Raw genomic sequence first — 19,884 nt, 5'->3', positions numbered from 1 at the left:
TTCGCTTGAGTGTGATTCAGTAGTTCTCACTATCCACACGGCCTAAACATGAACAGAAGGTTCTTCCCTTGAAAAGAAAAAAAAAACTGTCAAAGGGCATTTTACTTACAGAGGACAATACCCTACTTTGGTGGCATTCTTTTAAGATGACAGGATGGCTGTTTTGGCTGCATGACGAAAGTTACACCTTGAGCATTCTACTGGCTCTCAAGTGAGCATGAAAAAACCAATGAATTGACTTGTTAAAAGATGGATGAGAACCTGAAGGGGAAATTTGCAAACCAAATGGCAACACACTAAGACAGCTCCGTCCTTCAGTCAGTCATAGTGCACTTGAAGAATCAGGTTCCCTTGTATGAAGAGGGAAGTAACACGCACATCCTAAAGCCCACGGCTCCATAGAGACAGTAGAGTGAATATGTAGAGGAACAGCAAGACACAGGACTGTTTGGATTTCTCTGTTTTGGATTTCCAACATTTCTCTTATTGTAAGTATTACAGACAGATTATAATGTCACCCCACTCAAACACAATAGCTGCTATACACATTCAGACAGACACACACACAACAAACATAGCCTGACCTACTTACAGCCACAGATGAGAAGAGACATTTCAGTTTATGTAAATAATAAAACAGCTCGGTATGGTTACACATGCTACAGCAGAAACACTCCACCCTCAGACCGTTCTCTTCTCATGAGTTTCCATTTTTACCCTGACCAACTCACGCCACCTTCCTTACCTCAAGAGAGTGATGCAGAGGTAAAAAAAAAAAAAAAATGTCTGACCTCACTGTCGTATTGGCTGAATCTCAATTTCCTCCCTAAACAGTGAGCCCTGAGCCCTTAAGGACTTAATTGACGCCACCTGGAAAGTGATTGAGTGCTCCAGGCTCGACAGCTTTAGTTTCCCAATATAGTTTTTAGGTAGAAGATATAAAGAGCGTTACAAACTGCAGTCTATAGAACAAAAGGCATAGATGATGATAAAACACCATGGCAGTATTTCAGGCAAACTTCTTATTTTTAAGCTTTAATGATGGTTTCACCCTCCTGCTTCTCTCTCATATTTTTATTCATTTCCGATTTTATAGTGTTTCTTTACCCTTTCATTCTTGGAGGCTTCCCCAGGGAATCCTATTTTTCACGTCACAAAGTTATGAACTATGGGTAATTCCCTCACGCTCAGTCTGCAGATATGCCCACTTACACTTGCCAAATGGAATGTCTTTTGACAAATCAGTCAGACCTTTTAACAGCTTGATGATTATTTTTAAGCATTTAGGTTTAGGTTAACTCACCAATATGGGGAAGCCAGTCAGGAAGTCGTAGATGAAAACGATACCACTTATCAGGTAGGTGATCTGCAGTGATGTTTTGAGAGGCTCTGATCCATCAATAGATGATCTGCGCTTCCCCTGAGCGTCCTCCACCACTATGGTTGGGACATTGAACTTGTTCTTGTCAGCTTTGTGTCCCGCCTGAATAGAGAAGGTCTGGAAGAGGGCAATGCCGATGCAGATCACACCCATGGCCACACTTCCCCCGATCAGCAGCAGAAAGCACACACCGAAACCCAGCCCGATCTCTGTCACAATGAATCGGCAGTCAGAGGTGTAGAAGCGATCAATGGTGTCGTGCCAACCAACTGCTGGAAGTGTGGACAGGATGAAGGAGACCATCCAGATGCCCATCACTGTGTGCACCGCCTGCTTCTTGGTGTTACTCAACCTGGAAGCAGAAATACAGATTATTAAGTCAAATTATTGTCAAGCATTGCATTTTTCTAATGCTAATTAGAGTTTTAGGTGCTGGACCTACACCGGAACTGTTGAATCTGAAAAGTCATGATATTACTAGGTTGGTCTTTACCACAAACAGTACTGAATGCTATTTTATTATGTTTCAAAAGCTTTAACCAGTTAATTAACCCCTTTAACCCCTAATGTATTTTCAGCACAGTTAATTCTATTCATTCTATTAATTCTGTCATTCCACTTGCTTGCAGTGTATAAAAAACAAAACAGGCACTAAAGGAAGGTCTGATTGTTCTTCTTTTTTTCATTGGAGGAGCCTAATGGTGAAAAAAGCAAAGCAAATAGCAACATGTCGAGGCGCCGGTGGACTAGCGGTTAGTTTTTGCGACCCATGTAAAGTGGCTGTAGCCCTTGAAGCAGGCGCCCCAGGTTCAAATCCGTCCTGAGGCTCCATCCCCTCATGTCATTCCCCACTCTCTTTCCCCGATTTCCTACACTGTCCACTGTCCTATCTGTACAATAAAGTCATAAAAAGCCCCCCTCCCAAAAAAAGCATCATGTACAAACTAGACCTATATGGTAAAATGCTCTAAATACCACAAACGGCACATCTGTATCTGGAACATAACATAGAAAAAAGCTCCTTCCCAAATAGTCATCACCTAGACAAACTTGAGGTGAATGGAGGAAAATCAATGCTTTGCTCTATTTGTCATCTAGGTCTATTTCAGCACGGAGGGATTTCTATTTCCTCTCACCTTCAAGTAATTGTTACAATTGAGCAGTTTGTTCATTGTCCTCTGATTGTGTGGCACTTCTCATGATTTGCAACAAAGCACGTACATCTAAAAAAATATGGCAAGCAGTTACTGGTGTTCTCAAACCTGAAGAAAGTCTGCCCTTTCCTGCCAAAAGATTTGTTACAAAAGTACTTCTGAACTTAACAACATATCAGCAAAAAATAAAACAGTCAGATATCTACCACTTAAGCCTCCTGTAGAAAGTATAGACACAGTAATTACATGGTCTTTGAGACTTTCAATTGTGTTATACCTTCAGCACAGCAATTCATTTTCATCTCTTTCATTTAGCTGTGAAGGAATACAGAAGATTCTCTGTTGACCCTCAGTTGTCAAGGAGCCGATTTGGCAAGAAAGTCAATCCGTCTCCCTAAAGAGAACCAGAGCACATGTAGCCTATCCTCTTCTTCCTCTCATCAAGGTCCTCTAGAGGAGCTAGATATAGAATGTTTCCCTCACATGAGTCACAAATATATTTAAACCAATAATGTATTAGCTTCCATGCATAGTGGCTCACATGGGGGAGTACTCTGTGCAAAGACAAGTAGGTGTTGTTGTCATTGTGAATAATTATGCTAGCCTTTCCTGAATGTGCCCTGGGGTGCATGTGATGGGGTAATTACGTCACAAAGCTGCTGGACTCTATTACCAGAGCGAGAGCTTTGCCAGGGAAAAGCTCCTAAAAGACGATGAGCGCAGGGTGATGAGAACAGCTGCCGAAGTACAAGGTTGGAATTCATAATTCAGGCTTTCAGTGTGTGTTAATGTCATGGACAAGGCAGCCATGCTACCTCGGCAGGCAAAAGTGGAGCGATTTAAATGGAAGATGAACAGCTATTACACAGTGCATGGCTTGAGCTATTACACCGCCATATCGTTGTCAAAAGTGACTTAAAAACAAGAATAGGAGATGCTGAGAGGAAAGTCAATGTTTCCAGACAGAAGATATGAGAGAAGGTGGTCAGACGAGAGAGAGAGAGAGAGAGAGCAGACGAGGTAGATAAAAGCATTTGTGCAAAGCCTGATATCTCTACATGGCAACGTCCAATAAAGACAGCTGCACAAGCAGTATAGATAGCAAGATTGAGCACAGATTAAGATGCAGGTTTGCATGTCTTATTTGAATGTCTGCTTATCTGCAAAATTGGCCAAGCTGACTGCAGGTTGAGCATCTGTAGGCCTAATGCCACAGGGAGTGCAAACATGCTATGTTTGTTTGAAGGAGAGGAAGAACAATGCAACAGAATACTCATCTTCACAACATGTTTGAAAGTACCAGTTTCTGCAGAATTTCCTTCACCCACATAGTAGGTTGTTTGTACTGTGCAGAAATTAAGACACATTTCGCCTGTGCTCCACTTGTGCTTGCCACAGGATTTGCTCTAGAAATGCAGTCATCTGCATGATTGTTCTGTGTTGAATTCCAAAATAATAGCAAATGATTTATGAGGTATTTTTCAGGGTGTGATGCTCGTCAGCTGCAAAATACAAAAAAAAGATTATAATATAATAATATTATAATTATTTAATGTGATCAATTTACCTTTAGTTTTTTTTCACCTCTCAGATATTATCATTTACAGCTTCCATTATCCTTTCATCAAAGAAGAAATACCAATATTATAAAAACAAAATCCCTTATTTAGGTATCAGAAATGAGTGTCAAATGTAGAAATCAAAGCAATTCAACAAAGTTTCAAGAGAAACACCAACATTTTGGTGAATAAACAACATTTCAAAGTACAAGTACAATTTTTTAAAGTAAGCAGCAGTCTTGCTCTGAACATCAGATTATGTGTTAAGAGAAGACGTCCTGGGAGTCTAACAAGACCAACATGGTGTTACTGCAGCAGAGAGCTGACTGTTAATGAGTTGAATCTGATCTTTATTATTCAGCGTTACTTGGTAATATCACTTGTCGTGAGGAGCCAAATTTAGATTAGCAGATGCTCAGTCTGGATGGATCAACATGGTGATACCACAAATAACAGCAACAAGCTGATGTGCAGGACTTGATGCTGAGTATCCCTCTCATACTTAATGTATTGCTAAATATTGATACATTGCTAAATAGCAAAACACCATCACATCTGAAGGATTTACTCGGGCATGCAGCTAAAGTGCCATTAAGAGTTTACATATCAGATTATTTTACATGGTGGCTTTGGTAGAATCTAAGAAAAATCTAAGACAAATCGGAGAGTGGATGGTCAAAAAAATCAAAACTCTAAAAACTTGATCTACAAAAAGGGATTTAAATTTCAGTTACATTAGTCTCTGGCATGTTAAACATTACCGACTGATGTTCCTTTACCTACAGTCAATAGTTCTAAAATGTAAAAAAAAATATGTCGACACGTGAAGGATTTGGTTCCACTTCAATTAGAATCTCTGTGTTGTATTTAGCCTAAGAGTTTATTTGAATATTTCCTAATCAGAAAGAAGTTCAATTCAACTTTTTACACTGATAAGTTTTTGGATCATCCAGACTAATATTTCTGTTTCTTGACAGATTCTACATGGCAAGTTTGCAATGTGGATGAAATGTAACCTCTGATAACAGGATGTTCTGAACAAGCTTTAACAGACCCTTTTCTTACCTGTAGTTCACAGGCCAGCGTACCATCCACATGCGGTGATAAGAGAGCGAGGTTACAGAGAAGCATGTGACCAGTGTGAGAGTGTAGAAGGTGGAGACAAACACCTTGCAGAGCCCCTCATTCCACTCGTAGTTGGAGTGCTGGCGTCGCAGCGTTATCACACAGTACATTGTGATTGGGATGGCCATGTTGAGGATGTGTGTGCCTGCCAGTGTGCAAATGAGGAACTCCAGTGGTTTCCACTTTTTCTGCTTGGCACTGACGCTGAGGATGCTCCATGTGTTGGCAAGGATGGACACGCCTGAGCAGACCAGCCAAGCCAGCGTGTTGGCGTTGATGACATCATCCTTCATGGTGGTTACCTCATCCACCATGTTGGAGAGCTGCGGGTCGGAGCCCCGGGGGCCGCAGGGAACTGTTGGTGATAGCAGGTACACACGAGGAGAAGGAGGAGGTGGTGATGGGCAGGAGGATATGCAGAGCGTCGGACAGGGAAGGCATCCTATCTGGGAGGGCGTGCATTCTCCATGGGACGGGCACAGAAGGGAGAGGATGTGATGGCTGTGTGACACAGTGTGATGTTAGAGGGGCTGGATGAAGAGCCGGGCCAGTTCCATCACAAGCCTGAGGCTGGAAAGGGAGAGAGAGAGAGAGAGAGAGAGAGAGAGAGAGAGAGAGAGAGAGAGAAAAGAGTGAGGCACAGTGATAAGAGACAGAGGGAGGGAAGATGTAAAGAAAATTATGAGTCACTCCAAATTAAAATATTCCTTCATCCTACATAATTCCTCATCCCAGTGAACTAATAGGGTTATGTTAATCATAACAGATTAACTATTACTGTTTCTACTGAAAGCCATCCTTTTCATGTGGTAATGACAGAACAGTAATCAGTCTCCATGGCTCATTCTAAAAGGCTGCAAGGGATATGACAGTGAATTGCATAAAGCTGCAGTAATATGCAACTGCTCTTTGAAAGGAAAAAAAAAGTGAATCAGAAGTGAATCATAACCGCTCTTATGTTCACAATTGTGCAGAGAGGAATATATACTGAGAGGGGGCATGATGCGTCCATGTGATGTCACTTAAAAAAAAAAGACAAATAGTCAAGTTATATACCAAAATGCTAACAGAGTTGGACAAAATAAGAATCAGAATCAGCTTTATTGGTCATGTATGTATGCTTACACACACAGAATTTGTCTTCAGTAACTGTGCTCTCAATGAACAAAGTTAAAAATAAAACGTAATATAAGCAACAACAAAAAAACACTAATATATACAAGGCTAAATAAGACAATAGTGCAGTGGTGAGTCGTGCAAAAAAAATGCTAAGATGAACATGATAATAAATACACATATATATATATATAAGCAACACATACTGCAATCCTTAAAAGTGTCCTGAACAAAAACAATTGTCTTAAGCTTGTAGTCCAAAAGTCAGTTTATAAAATAATAATATTAGAAATTAATCAAGTGTTCAGGTCATAAATCAAATAGAATTCATAAAGACATTTTGAAATATTTTATGATAGTTTTGACCATTAATAAAAACGGGAATATATACATTAACTGCAATGGAAATATTTACAAGTTACAATCCTGTTATTGCTTAACTTAAATGTATTCATGGTTATACTGTCTGAGGACTGTTGATTAAATTTTACAAAATTTTTAGGAAATAGTTTGTAGTTCCCCTCCTAAACAGCCATCAAAACAAAAGCTTGCTGCAGCTTTGGTGAAACTGTTGGGCCCCTTCCAAGCGTTTCTCAGCTCCAGCCAGAGAGTCATCAGAAGCAGAGGTCTTTGTTTCAACAACTGTGGAGTGAAAAACGCTTTGCACAGCTGAAGCGCGTTGTCACATCTATTTCCTGTCTTTTGGCTTGTCCAAACACTGGTGAGCTGTGGGCAAGACCCCTGAGAGGGGACACTGGAAATGACAAGATCCACGTCATCATCACCCTGCTCTCTTCCACTGATCTCATCCTCCTCTCTCACTTTTCCCTCCAGTGGCAGCCTATACATGTGTGAGCCAATCAGACTCAGTCCTGCTACTGCAGTGGGTCAGGAAGCAGAATTCTTTTTACGCTCTTTAGTACTTTTGCAAACAAGGAATTCATTCAATAAACACATTTGGAATACTTTTTAAGATTCTTCAAGTTTCTTAGTCACACTAAAGAGTTCAATACAGTGACCTTGCTGTTGGACCAAGAAAGAGAAACACCAAGAAGATGGAGGGAATTCATTGAGCCACTTCATTAAACCTTCTACTGAAATGCTGCCAGTATGACAGACAGCAGTGTCTAATTTTTTAAATGTGGACAACAACGATAGAGATTGAAGGAAAGCTTACACTGAACTTCTCTTTTCTCTGTGTTCTAACACACTAACACTTTACACAGTGTGATCACTGTGACTTTTGTTGTTTTAAAAGTTGCGATATAGAGGTGTGAATTAAAATGAATGGGAAAAAAGCACACAGAAAAGCTGTCACATACGTTTAACTAAAGAGATGATCAAAGAAAAAACACTTTGTTATGAAGGGTAATCACATGCTCAAAAACCAAAAAACACATTAAAGCGGGCAGTGGATATAAAAGGAATGATTCAGAGCTTTGATCCGGGAATCCCCAGGTGGTTGGGATGGACTGAGCTACAGTCTGTTTGTTGACGGGAAACCGTAGTTGAGTCAAACCTTAAACATTATGAAAATACCACACAAGCCACCACAGCTTGGAAGTCCTCCTACACTGGTGTCAGCTATCTCAGAAACTGCTCATATAATGCCATGGTGCTCCCCTCTGAAACAAGGGATAATGCTTCAAAACAATTATATATGAAGATATGATAGAACTGCTTTATTTGTAGAGGCATCAAAGACAAAAGTAGGGATGCAATTTAAGTCAAAGAGGAAACAATTGTTTGGCCTGCCAAAACATACATTTTATTAATGTGGAGTTAAGTCTGGTCACGGTGAGAAACATGTTCATTTAGATCACAGTAGAGGAAGCAGCTGCATTAGAGAGTAGTATTGGTGTGACTCTCAGCCCATCAGAGTTCCAGCTTAACTCATTTTCAGGTCTTAATACAGTTTGGATCACTAATTTCCACTGGTTATCTCATTACAACTCCTCATTCACCCCTCTACCTCTAAATCACATGCTGCTGACAGTATGGAATAACCTGACTAACAGACCAAACTATTCCATTACCCCCCAGCTTGTTCCATCTCTTATTATTTACTGTCATGCTGACCATTTCACGCTTTGTTATCTTTCAATTTTTTAAATAAATCCACCTGTCTCTGCATACAAATGCAGTATCAAAAGACATTTTAAACAATTCCACTGACATGATAGCCGATGGTAAAAAAAAAAACTTTTTTAAACATAACCCCTCTACGTGTGAACATAGCCACTGAAAACACACACTAGGTCTAAGTTCTTGGGCAGTTGTATGTGAGGGGTATCTCTTGTGATGAACCAGTCATTATCATCTGACCTTTTTTATTAGTAACTATCAGGTACTGGATTTGTTCTATTAGCCGGTAACTTTCTATTTTGGTTTACTCAAACTTCAAAGCTTGAAAAACTAGTTCTGTACTTTCAATCAACATGTGAATTTGAGGTACTCACATCTTTCCATTAAACTTTTTACATTCTCTTCACTATCACTAACAACCCAAAGTCAGTAAGACTACCCAGTTATCTTACAAAATACATACAAAGAATAAAAAGAGTCAATCAAATATGATAATTAGTTTTAAATGATATAACTGAACATTGAAACTCATCCTTATATATGTGCACAACTTTGCAATGGTAAAAAGGTCCTTAGACTGTTGAGTCATAAGTCATCTATTTACATGTCACCTAACAGGTGCAGCCATCATCTACAGGGTTTCATAATTGTCTCCCTCCACGAGTCCTCTACCTCCTCCGTCTGAAAGAGCAGAAACTGAGCTAATTTTTAAAAACTATATTTAGTCTGGAGAAAGCATCTGTTAGTGAAGTTCTTGTAAAAGGGATTTGTAACCTGACTTCTACTGGCCACTGCTGTACCACTACCCAGGTTTCACGTTCTACTTTGTGTTGTTATCTAATGATCTGTCTTTCTGTATCTTTAGGACGTATGGACTTGGAGACTGTTCTGTGTAAAATATGCAAGCACTATACAGTCATTTATTCTTCTTCAGATAACATACTAAGCAGGATACTGATTCTTGTCTATAGGGCAGTGGTGGCTCTGTTGTAGAGTCGGTCGTCTCGCAACAGGAAGGTTGGCTGTTTGATACCAGTCAAAACATCTCGGTGTACTCGAGCAAGGCACCACACCCCAAATTGCTCCTGCAGTGATGTGTGATTGTGAATGTGTATGGAGGATATTACAAGTGATAGGTACTTTACATAGCATCTTCTACCATCAGTGTATGAGTTAATGTGTGAATGTGATGTAAAGTGTAATAGCGCTTTTAGTGTTCAGAAGACTAACAAAGTGCTACAAAACAAGTAGTCCATTTACCACTGAATTGACTTGATACACTATGCTAGAAAAGCCACCAAAACAAAGACACGCAGTGACAATTGCATATATTGTTTCTATGGCATAGCAGATTTTTTTTTGCCAAAAGAACCTGTTCTTTCTGTTTGTGTTTTAGGAAATTGACCCTCCCGCCAGTCTTTCCCCTCTGTCTGTTCCATGTTCTTCATGTAACCGTAACAATCATACATCAGATCACTCATGTACTGAAAAAAGAGTGGATGCACTTTGGATTATATTTAAAGCTTGGTCCTGAGTTGCTTTAATGTCTGATTCAGACTGCTGGTATTGCAGCTTGAACACATCTTGTTCAATCAATAAAAATGTATTGTATTTTGAGTCAGCCAATTAAAATAAAGTGCAGTGTCTCCTTTGCAAATGAACAGTATCAGACTGAATAACAATCCTTGAGTATATTTTTGAAAGATTAGATTAGATTTACTTTTATTGATCCCCACAAGGGGAAATTTCAGTTTTTACACTCTGTAAGTCATGAACACACACATGCACACAAACAGGATCATATGGACATGCACTAATGGAGAGAAGCCAGAGTGACGGAGCGGCCCACAGTGGGCGCTCCTGAGCTGATGGTGGGGAGGGGATTTTGGTGCCTTGCTCAAGGGCACCTCGGCAGTGCTCAGGAGGTGATCTGGCACCTCTCCAGCTACCAGACCAACTTCCATATTTGGTCCGCACCCGTCCTGGACCGGCGACCCTCCGGTTCCCAAACCAAGTCCCTACAGACTGAGCTACTGCCGCCCCAAAAAATAACCTAAAGTTTGAAGTTTTAGAGCTCTACAAGGTCAAGTTGTTAAGTGAGAAATAAAGGAGGCATTAAGAATGCATCCAGTGGTACATGGAGAACATTATCCTTAAATTAAAGAAACAATATGTAGGTTTTCAGTTTGGTGCGCTTTGGTGCCCACTCATGGTCTCTTAGAGCAACTGTTGGTAGAGTCAGTTGTCTCTCAACTGGAAGATTGGGGGTCCAATCCCCAGCTCCTGCAGCAACATATTCACTGTGTCTTTGGGTAAGACACTTAACCCCAAATTGCTCAATCTACTTCGGTGGCGGCAAATGTCTAAGAATGGGATCAGTTAATTCTGATGGTCGCTTTACTGTATATAGGAACCTCTGCCATCAGCGTGTGTGAATGTGTAGGTGTGACATGCGGTGTAAAGGCGCTTTGAGAAGACTAGAAAAGCGCTATACAAGCTCAAGTCCATTTACCATTTACAACGTACATCTGTTAACAAACAGGGCAATGACATGCTGACTGACAAGGTACAGTAATATTACCAGACTTGAGCTAGCTCTATAGGCTGAAGAAAATACAAGTTGTTTAAAAAGGTACTTGATTTGAATGTTTTGGTATTTTTTCCTCTGACTTGTGCTTCAAGTTTTTTTTTAAATAAATGCCATGTTCTAGAATTGTAACTATTTATCTTCCAAATATTTGAACCTTTTGTACTTTGAAACTTTGGCAGAAGTGTTAAAATGTTTATACATGTAAGTCTTTGGATCAATTTGTCTCATGAGAATGAAATCAAATTTTGCAGGAAATATTGTTGAAATACATTTTAAATACAACATTGTTTTGCAATAACAGATCATTTTATCCCTAACTCAAAAAGTCTTTCATGAACCAAGCAAGCTGAAATCAAGTAGAAAGAGAACCTATTTTCTGTCCATAACACATTCATAATATGTGTTATATTTCACTGGTACAGATTTAAAATATGGCTTTAGCAAAACATCAATTGTTAGTTCAGTTTTTTTGCCTTTATTCATGCTGCTTTATTCATAGTCATAGAGTTAACCAGAAATAAGAAACACCTTTTATTTTAAATAAAGGAATTGGCCCTTTGCTTACTTTGAGTCCTATTGGAAAATTTGAAAAAATAACCTTTTGCAGCGCCTGAGACAAAACAAAGATGACCACTTAACCAACAGTGTGCAACATTATCACAATAAGTCAGAAAATAAATTCCCAGCCCTTCTGCTGGGGTGACTCATAAGATTCCAGAGGGACAATGGCATATTCAATTAATACAATAAAGTCTAAACAGGTTATAACATGATGTTTACAAGAAGCTGCCCTTTATTCCTTTGGGAACAGTTGGAGGTATAGTAGAGATATAAAGCAAACAATACATGGATAATATCTTCAATTTTGGTCCAATTCTGACCGATTGTCACATGAAGTCACTCTTTCCCCCCATTATATGTTAGTGTATGTGATGCAAAATTATTCACTGATGACTTCTAGATATCCGAAAGCTTATTAATGTTGCTAAAAAACATGAACATCTCCCCAGTTCACATGTTTGCTTTGGGAAACTCTCCATCATTCTGATTAAAACTCAATTAAGCCAGGCAGTCTCATCAAGCTGCACCTATCAGGCCCAATCATGCAAAAAATTGATCAAATTAAATGTTTTTTTAAGTGCTATAAAAGTCTTTAAAATGGTTTTAGTGTAAATCAATTAATGGGAAATGTAAAATTCAACGTATCAACCATTATATCTACTGAGATACAACCCAAATGTGTCTAATATAAGGATTTTGATAACCTTTCTGGCGACAAATGTACATTGTATCTTCATAATCTTCATTCGGTTTATGCTTATGATCTTTAGTTTGTTCGCTTCTATGAAGATTCTTTCAGGTCTCGATAGAAAAACGTTGGACTGTCACGTTTTCTACTGTTGCTATGGTGGTTGCTATGGACGCTATCAACAACGAACCGGAAGAAAGTGGACGTTCGGTTCGCGGCTCTTAAAACGGGTTACATCAGACCCTAGACATCAAACTAAGCTCCTATGCAATAAATAATGTTTCTGTTACATTTGTATGGATGTCTTTCATTACAACCAAATTAAATAAAAAGATTGGAACAGATCGATGCATATTAGCAACATTATAAACTATAAAATGTAACAATCCTTGATACATAAAGACAATACTGTACAGTTTGTGTGATTTAATCATTTTATTTAACAAAATAATCCTGCCGGATTAGATTAATACCAGAAAATGCAATCAATAAAGTAAACGGCCGGCAATAAGAACTACAAACGGGCGCATGACACTGACATCAAATAATAACGTATTGATAATCGTCACTTGTGAGTGACCTCTTTATTAGATCTTTCAGGGGGTATTTACTGATGTTTTTTAAGGTTGGTTGCAAACACACATCTTAAATCTGTGTTAACCAAAGATCCCATTCCAGGAATCTAAGCAAAAACCCATTCAAAAAGCCCATTATGCTATGGTCTGCCAGTGTACTGCTGACATGCGCAATCGTGCAGTCACGCCCACTGTCGGTTTAAAAGCCGAGGGCACGTTCACTATCGATTCAAGGCCCCCCGCCCCCCCTCCCCCCTCTCCGTAGACTCAAATTTTAAATCCCTTTTTCATACAGTTATGTTTAAGATGACCTAGAACCCCAAAATGTTCACCAGTTGTTCGTGAGATTGGAAACTGTTACCAAAACAAAAACATCAACTTCCTAGGTCTCTTCTAAGAGATTTTGTAAGCCCACAAGTCACTTAAGGCCCCACTCTCAATTTGCCAAACCTTTCACAATTGAAACACTTTTATCAAAACATCAAAAAAGGGTGTTAAAAAGTGTGAAAATGTTCCAAAAGACAGAGGGTCATTCTCCACTATGCTGTATGCTTTGTGAACAAAACTAATGTTAAAAACTCCTTTTAAAGGTGCTTAAAAGAGCTAATTTGACCATTTGAGGCGTAGCAGAGACATGAAGCCTTTTGACCTGTTCAACCCTGTTGCTCTATGAAAGACATTAAACTGAATATTAAAACAATGACTGATGACAAATTAGATTAACTCTTCTATAAGGAAAGAAGGATTAAAAAAAAAGTACTAGGATGAATTAATATGGAAAAGAGCATAAGAGATCTTTACTTTTAGCCATAATTCTAAACCAAGCACTTAAGGCTGTCCTCCAAGCCTATAGTTCCCCAGATTTTATGATATACTTACACCAAAACAAACTAGCAAACAAACAAACAAAATTAAAAAAAAATTAAAACATTTTATGTACTGGGCTCTCTATGAAAGTATGACTGCAAGACCCCTTGCCTACGAAATGAGAATATTTAAGTTTTTGGCTTAGAGCTGAACGACATACATCGTTGGAAAGGTCTCATCCTGGAGAGTAACATATGTCAAGATGAGGTTTAAACATGACCCCTGTTTTGAAATAATGCCCTTTGAACCTTGACCCAAGGGCATGTTTGAAGGCTTATACCTCAGCAACAAAAGGGGCTACAGACATGGGAATAACTGTTTTAGAGAGGTCTTGGAACAAAGTACCATGCGAGGGTAGTCAGCTCACCAAAACAACAGGGGGAGCTGCTATATATGGTTAAAATACATTTTAACAAATGTATCAATTATTTTTTAAATATCTGATAACATAAATGTGTTAACCATCCAATTAAACTCCCCTGTGTACCCTCAATTAAATATATATTACTTCTTAGGTAAGGGAAACACTGAGATTTGTCTAAAAGACTACAATTCCTCAGAGTCAAGTCATACAGCTTGATACTGAATGGCGCCATAATTGTAGTCTTTTCCGTTTCCAAAAAAAGGTTGTAACTAAGATTATAAAAGGCTTACAAAAGATATATTCACTGAATATGTCACGGATCTTGTGTGGCCGAAGTATTTATTGCATAGTACATATATGATCTATGTTAAAATAAAGTACCTATATCAGTTAATTTCGGATATTTTGACTGTTATTCTAGAAACAGCAATTTTGGTAGTTATGTCTGGCGTTGTGTACAGAGGGAACATAATTAGGAATGTAAAAAATGTATATCTACTCACTATATCAAATATTTACTAAAGCAAAATGGGTTTTGTAAAATAATCTAGATTATATATGATGTAAAAAAGTGGTCAAATCAAACCTGTTTTAAAAGATAGTATTAATCTGTCAGGAATATTTAGTTAAATAAAATCATATAAATCACACATGAACTGTACAGTATTGTCTTTATGTATCAAGGATTGTTACATTTTATAGTTTATAATGTTGCTAATATGCATCGATCTGTTCCAATCTTTTTATTTAATTTGGTTGTAATGAAAGACATCCATACAAATGTAACAGAAACATTATTTATTGCATAGGAGCTTAGTTTGATGTCTAGGGTCTGATGTAACCCGTTTTAAGAGCCGCGAACCGAACGTCCACTTTCTTCCGGTTCGTTGTTGATAGCGTCCATAGCAACCACCATAGCAACAGTAGAAAACGTAACATTCAACGTTTTTTCTGGCAAGACCTGAAAGACTGAATAAACGATATCATTCGCAATGGATTGTGGGATGGGTAGTTCCTTGACTCCGGACGAAAATGATGTACATAGTCTTGAACCTATACCTTTGTTTCCGTTTTTAACGCCGTTTTGGTGCCGAATTGAATGTATTATAGTCACGAGTGTTGGGGTAGCTTGTTGTCCTGGTCCCAGGTGCCAATCTCTTGATATAAGGATTTTGTGGAAAATCAATGGAGGATTTGAATGGGAAAATTTAATTCCGGAAACAGAGCTGCCGAAAAAAGACCCACGAACCGAACGTCCACTTCCTTCCGGTTCGTTGTTGATAGCGTCCATAGCAACCACCATAGCAACAGTAGAAAACAGTCCAACGTTTTTCTATCGAGACCTGAAAGAATCTTCGTAGAAACGAACAAACTAAAGATCATAAACATAAACCGAACAAAGATTATGAAGATACAATGTACATTTGTCGCCAGAAAGGTTATCAAAACGACACTTAAGCCTCAAACTATCTTAAAATATAGCATTTTCCACCGAAAATAGAAGGGATGTCCGCCATGTTTTTTTTTTCGCCAGGGGAAAACTGGGCAGTCACGTGACCTGAGGTATGCCTATACAAAAAAATAGACAAATGGAAACGTAGACATGTCACAATTTTAGAGCCCTTATTGTGAAACTACTACGTTTTGCGCTGCGGACCAACGTAGGTATTACAAATTTTGACATGAGACTGGGTTGTAATACAACACATGCATGCTTTATGGTATTATGAAGCGTGCTCAATTTACAAACAGACGGACTCGAGAGAACTAAAAAAAAAGGGACGCGCAGTTGAGTCCGCGTCTGCGAACAACACAGGGAGCATGACAGCTACTGACTTTGCGGCTTAATTCAAGCCATTTTTATCAGATACAGCCATAAATAAATAAATAAATAAAATAGACGCGCGGCCGAGTCCGCCGGCAGCTTCTTTATGGCTCATATTGTGTCATGTTAGTCAGATACAGCCATGAAACTCTGGATTTCTCCATAATGAAAGCTGTCAGCGTTGTGTACCCGTGTGCTTGTGCTCGTGCATGAAGTGTACTGTGCCTGAGCACGATACGGAGCGGTGACACTGGTCAAACTAACTGGACTTTAGCGTTGAAGTATGCTTGGGCACGGTATGGATGGCCAATGTGACCGGGCCCTTAATCATTCAATACCATGAACTGGAAATACAGCAACGTTGCATACATTTGGAGTTGAAACCATTCCACTCTATTATCTATTTAATGAAATCTGAAAACCATTATGTTTAATTACAGAACTCGCACACACTGCTGGGTACTATTTTCTAGTTTATGACAATCATATGAACAATCAAAATAATCACGTTTCTAGTAAAAGTGAAAGACAAAACTAGTGACAGCAGTGGTGGTATAGATGTTATCAGAGAAGTATTCAGAGGAGTTAACAGAAAAAGCTTGGTACTTTTAGAGCTAGCTGATTTGACTGGAGGGCCTTCTTACCATATTTGAACCACTAGCCCCACCAGCTCCATCACCCACAATCCCCTGGGTCTCAAGGCCAAATCTGTCCTCTACATACAGGGGAAATCAGCACTGACAAATACACAAGCTGGCAAGACTTTCTCTCCCTGAAATCAAGATATGGAATTTTAACTAATGTGTCATGGTTGCCTGGTACAAACTACAGAATCTTGCACTGTGAACTGTTTGTGACAAATAGATTTAGAGCAAAGGAACTCAACAGAATTTGAACTGAGGAAAATTAGTAGATCAATCAACCTTTGAAGAATTTATTCCAAACTCTTTGCAATCAAACAATGGTGGTTCGTTTCCTATTATAACTAGATAAATATATTATTAATATTAAAATATTGTCTTTAACAATCTGGTTGAGCTTATTGGGTTTTAAATAATTTTCACTTAAAACTCTAATGATATAAATTACAATGGTTGTAAACAGCTGTCACAGCACATGCATATCCTTGAAAGTGCTTTAGTTTATAAAGTATACGACTAATTGTTAATCAGGTTCTACACTTTAGTGAGATGTCTCAATATTAAATGAAATAAAAATACAAAAACTGATTTAAAACAGAGGTGTTATTCTGCTTTCTCTGCAAGTCGTAGAAAACATCACAAATATCCCTCATAGCATACCTGTATATATTACCAACAGTTTTGTTTTCCACTTGTAGGCAGGGACAAAGTCATGTATTACCATAATATATTTGTCATTCTCAACATAAAGCAGCACTCTGATTGTACTCAGGCATTTACAGAAATGCCTTAAGCATATTGGAGTGCTGGTTAAAATTGCTGTGTAGGGAAGTTTTCTCTCTTGGCTGCAAACTTATCACTTCACACTGTCGTCACAATTTGGACTGGGAAAAAATGAGTCGTTTACATTTTTCTACTAAAACTAAAATCAGCTGACTGAGATACTGAGAGGAAGAGAGAATTGTTCCTAGACAGATTTTGGCAGCCATGCATACACTATTTATCTTATAAAACAAAGGCCAAATGGAGGGGAGTGTGTCTGAATGAGATTAGACCAAGAACACATGGAAACCGGTTTCAAGGTACATTCTCATTTTAAAGGCTCTATCTACCCATGCTCATCATCACATGTGGGTCATTTTCATTGGGTTCACCAAACATGTGTGGTGCCCTTATCTTTGAATATGATCTGGAGTAAAGGAAGGAGGTTTGTCCTTCTTATAAGCTCTCTGCTGACAGGTGTGATGCATGGGCTCTTATTTCCTGAGCAGCCACTTGTCCCTGGAGCTGTCAGAGAGGAAAATACTGTGACCCTGGAGGCTGCACAGTTTCCCCCCTGTACACAGCCACACTGTTTAATATTACATCTCTGATGCTTACACATGGCAGTTGCTTTACTTTGACAGTTAAGTCGGCAGTATGTAAGGTCACGGGCTCTCATTAATTTCTTTGGCCCACTGAAAGCAATTATAAAATATCTCAAATATCTGAAAGCACTACAGTGATGGCTGATATGAAAGCCCTGTCTCTCTTCAACTGTTCTATCCAATAAAGGCAAAAAGACCCCCAAAAACCATAGAACTAAGACAAATAATTAAAAGCCAATTAACATATCAAGTTGTGGTGTTTGTTGTTTCCTGGTGCTAGTTCAACTTCACAATATAAAACTAACTCTTGCTCCTAGCTGAAGAAAAATATAAATATAAAACAGATTTTCCAAAAATCTATTAAACTTAAATAATCCAAAACCACCAAAAACCACCAAAAAGACGTAAGGACCTTCTTGTAGATCAAAGGTTACGACAGTAACTTAACCACGAAAACATTAACTCTTACTCATTATGGATCAAAAACTCATATCAGGTGAATGAAGGTGAAAAACATGAGGTGAATATTACCTTTGACTCATTTTTAAATAAAACAAGACATTCAAAGATGCAGCAGTGTTGTTCTTTTCCATTATCGATTTAAAAAAAAAAAAAAGAAAGATAAAGTGTTTTTGTGATGGCGAGTGTTGACCAAATGTACTTTTTTGGGTTGAGGAGGCTAAATAAAGGCTCTGAGATATGATCTCCTGATGAGAGGAAATTCAGATTAGAAAATAAATAAATGAGTAATCTCCTCAGCTAAGTATAATAGCTGCAGAGGAAACAACTCTTATTATTAGTTTGTAGCAATAAGTATAATAAATACATTATCAGGTTTCATATTATACAAACCCTTAAAACTGCTCCATACTCTTAACAGCCAGTTTAAACGTGGTGGATGGTTGCACCCTTTCAGTTCAGGTTAAGAGCTCTCCTTCTGACAATGAGGGATTATAATGGCCCTCAGAGGCAAAACGGCATCAAGGCATCAATCTCACTCATCTCCAGTGAGCTCTCATTATCATCACTCATTCTAGTTATCAATGAGAGTCCACGAGTGGTTCCTCCCTGCGTAAAAAATGATCAGCACCAGCCCTGAAGAAAGAGAATCCTCAGACAACAAAGGTGATTATCTCGAGTCGCAAAGATAATTCCTGTTATTTCTGTTGAATGTTTAGATTTTTACACAGCAGTATAAGGAAGACAAAAATGGGGTTAATTTCCCCACAAACAGAGAGCAGAGATACACCAGTGTTTTTATAGACGTCACCTAGACGGGCCGCCCTGGTGTATTTACGGCCTTCCAAGTATATTTCCGACCTTGTCTTTTTTTCGAAATTGCCGAGCGCACGAGAGGGAGAGAGAGCGGGCTGCGCAAGGACATGCGCGCACAAAATTTTAAACTGTTCCTGCTCCATGCAACAAAACAATCAGCTTCAGAGAGAGAGAGAGAGAGAGGTGGGGAGAGAAAGAGCAGGGGAGAGAAAGAGCAAGGGAGAGAGAGAGAGAGAGAAAGGGGGAGAAAAATATAGAGAGAGAGAGAGAGAGAAAGAGAGAGTCAGAGAGAGTCAGAGAAAGTCAGAGAGAGGGGGGGGGGGGGGGAGAGAACAGGTCCACTGTCTGTACATCCCTCTTGTAAATGCACCGGTTGAGGTGCCTTGCACAAACTGTAGCTTCTCATGGCTTCGATTTAATAATGTCAATGTACAGCTGCTTGCTCTTCTCCCTGTGCTGTGACCTTGCTGTGGTGGAGAGGCTTGCGTGCTTCTATGATCCTGAGAGCTATACTGGAGGGAGCCTATGGCTCCTGGCAGATTCAACCATACCAGACTGGTCTTAGGTGAGGAGTGAGACAAAAGGTAGCACCTGGTCCTCCAGGTTGGGGATTGGGCGTGGCGCTAACAACGCAACCCCGTAAAAAAACCTACTGTTACAGAAACTAAAATGAGAAATCCTATTGACATCAGGCCCATTGTAGACCCCGGC

The 19,884-nt window shown here is 39.0% G+C and overlaps 1 protein-coding gene across 4 annotated transcripts in view; it reads right to left on the bottom strand.

The window, feature by feature from the left end:
• LOC109993171 (probable G-protein coupled receptor 153) overlaps positions 1–19,884 on the bottom strand; it is a 39,869-nt gene that overhangs the window by 10,863 nt on the left and 9,122 nt on the right. For 3 of the 4 annotated variants that reach the window (XM_020646013.3, XM_065961401.1, XM_020646012.3), the window contains exons 2-3: positions 5,160–5,789; positions 1,304–1,733 (exon numbers count right to left, since the gene is read on the bottom strand). In XM_020646013.3, the coding sequence (XP_020501669.1) occupies positions 1,304–1,733; positions 5,160–5,533 (804 nt within the window). In that variant the 5' untranslated portion in view covers positions 5,534–5,789. Of the gene's footprint in view, positions 1–1,303; positions 1,734–5,159; positions 5,790–19,884 lie in introns of those variants that run through there. The other variant, XM_065961402.1, reaches the window with a different exon arrangement.

The sequence above is a fragment of the Labrus bergylta genome, chromosome 12 (assembly GCF_963930695.1).
Source record: "Labrus bergylta chromosome 12, fLabBer1.1, whole genome shotgun sequence".
In the NCBI taxonomy this organism is placed as follows: Eukaryota; Metazoa; Chordata; class Actinopteri; order Labriformes; family Labridae; genus Labrus; species Labrus bergylta.
The sequence above is the reverse complement of the archived record's forward strand: the minus strand, read 5'-3'. Positions and strand labels throughout refer to the sequence as shown.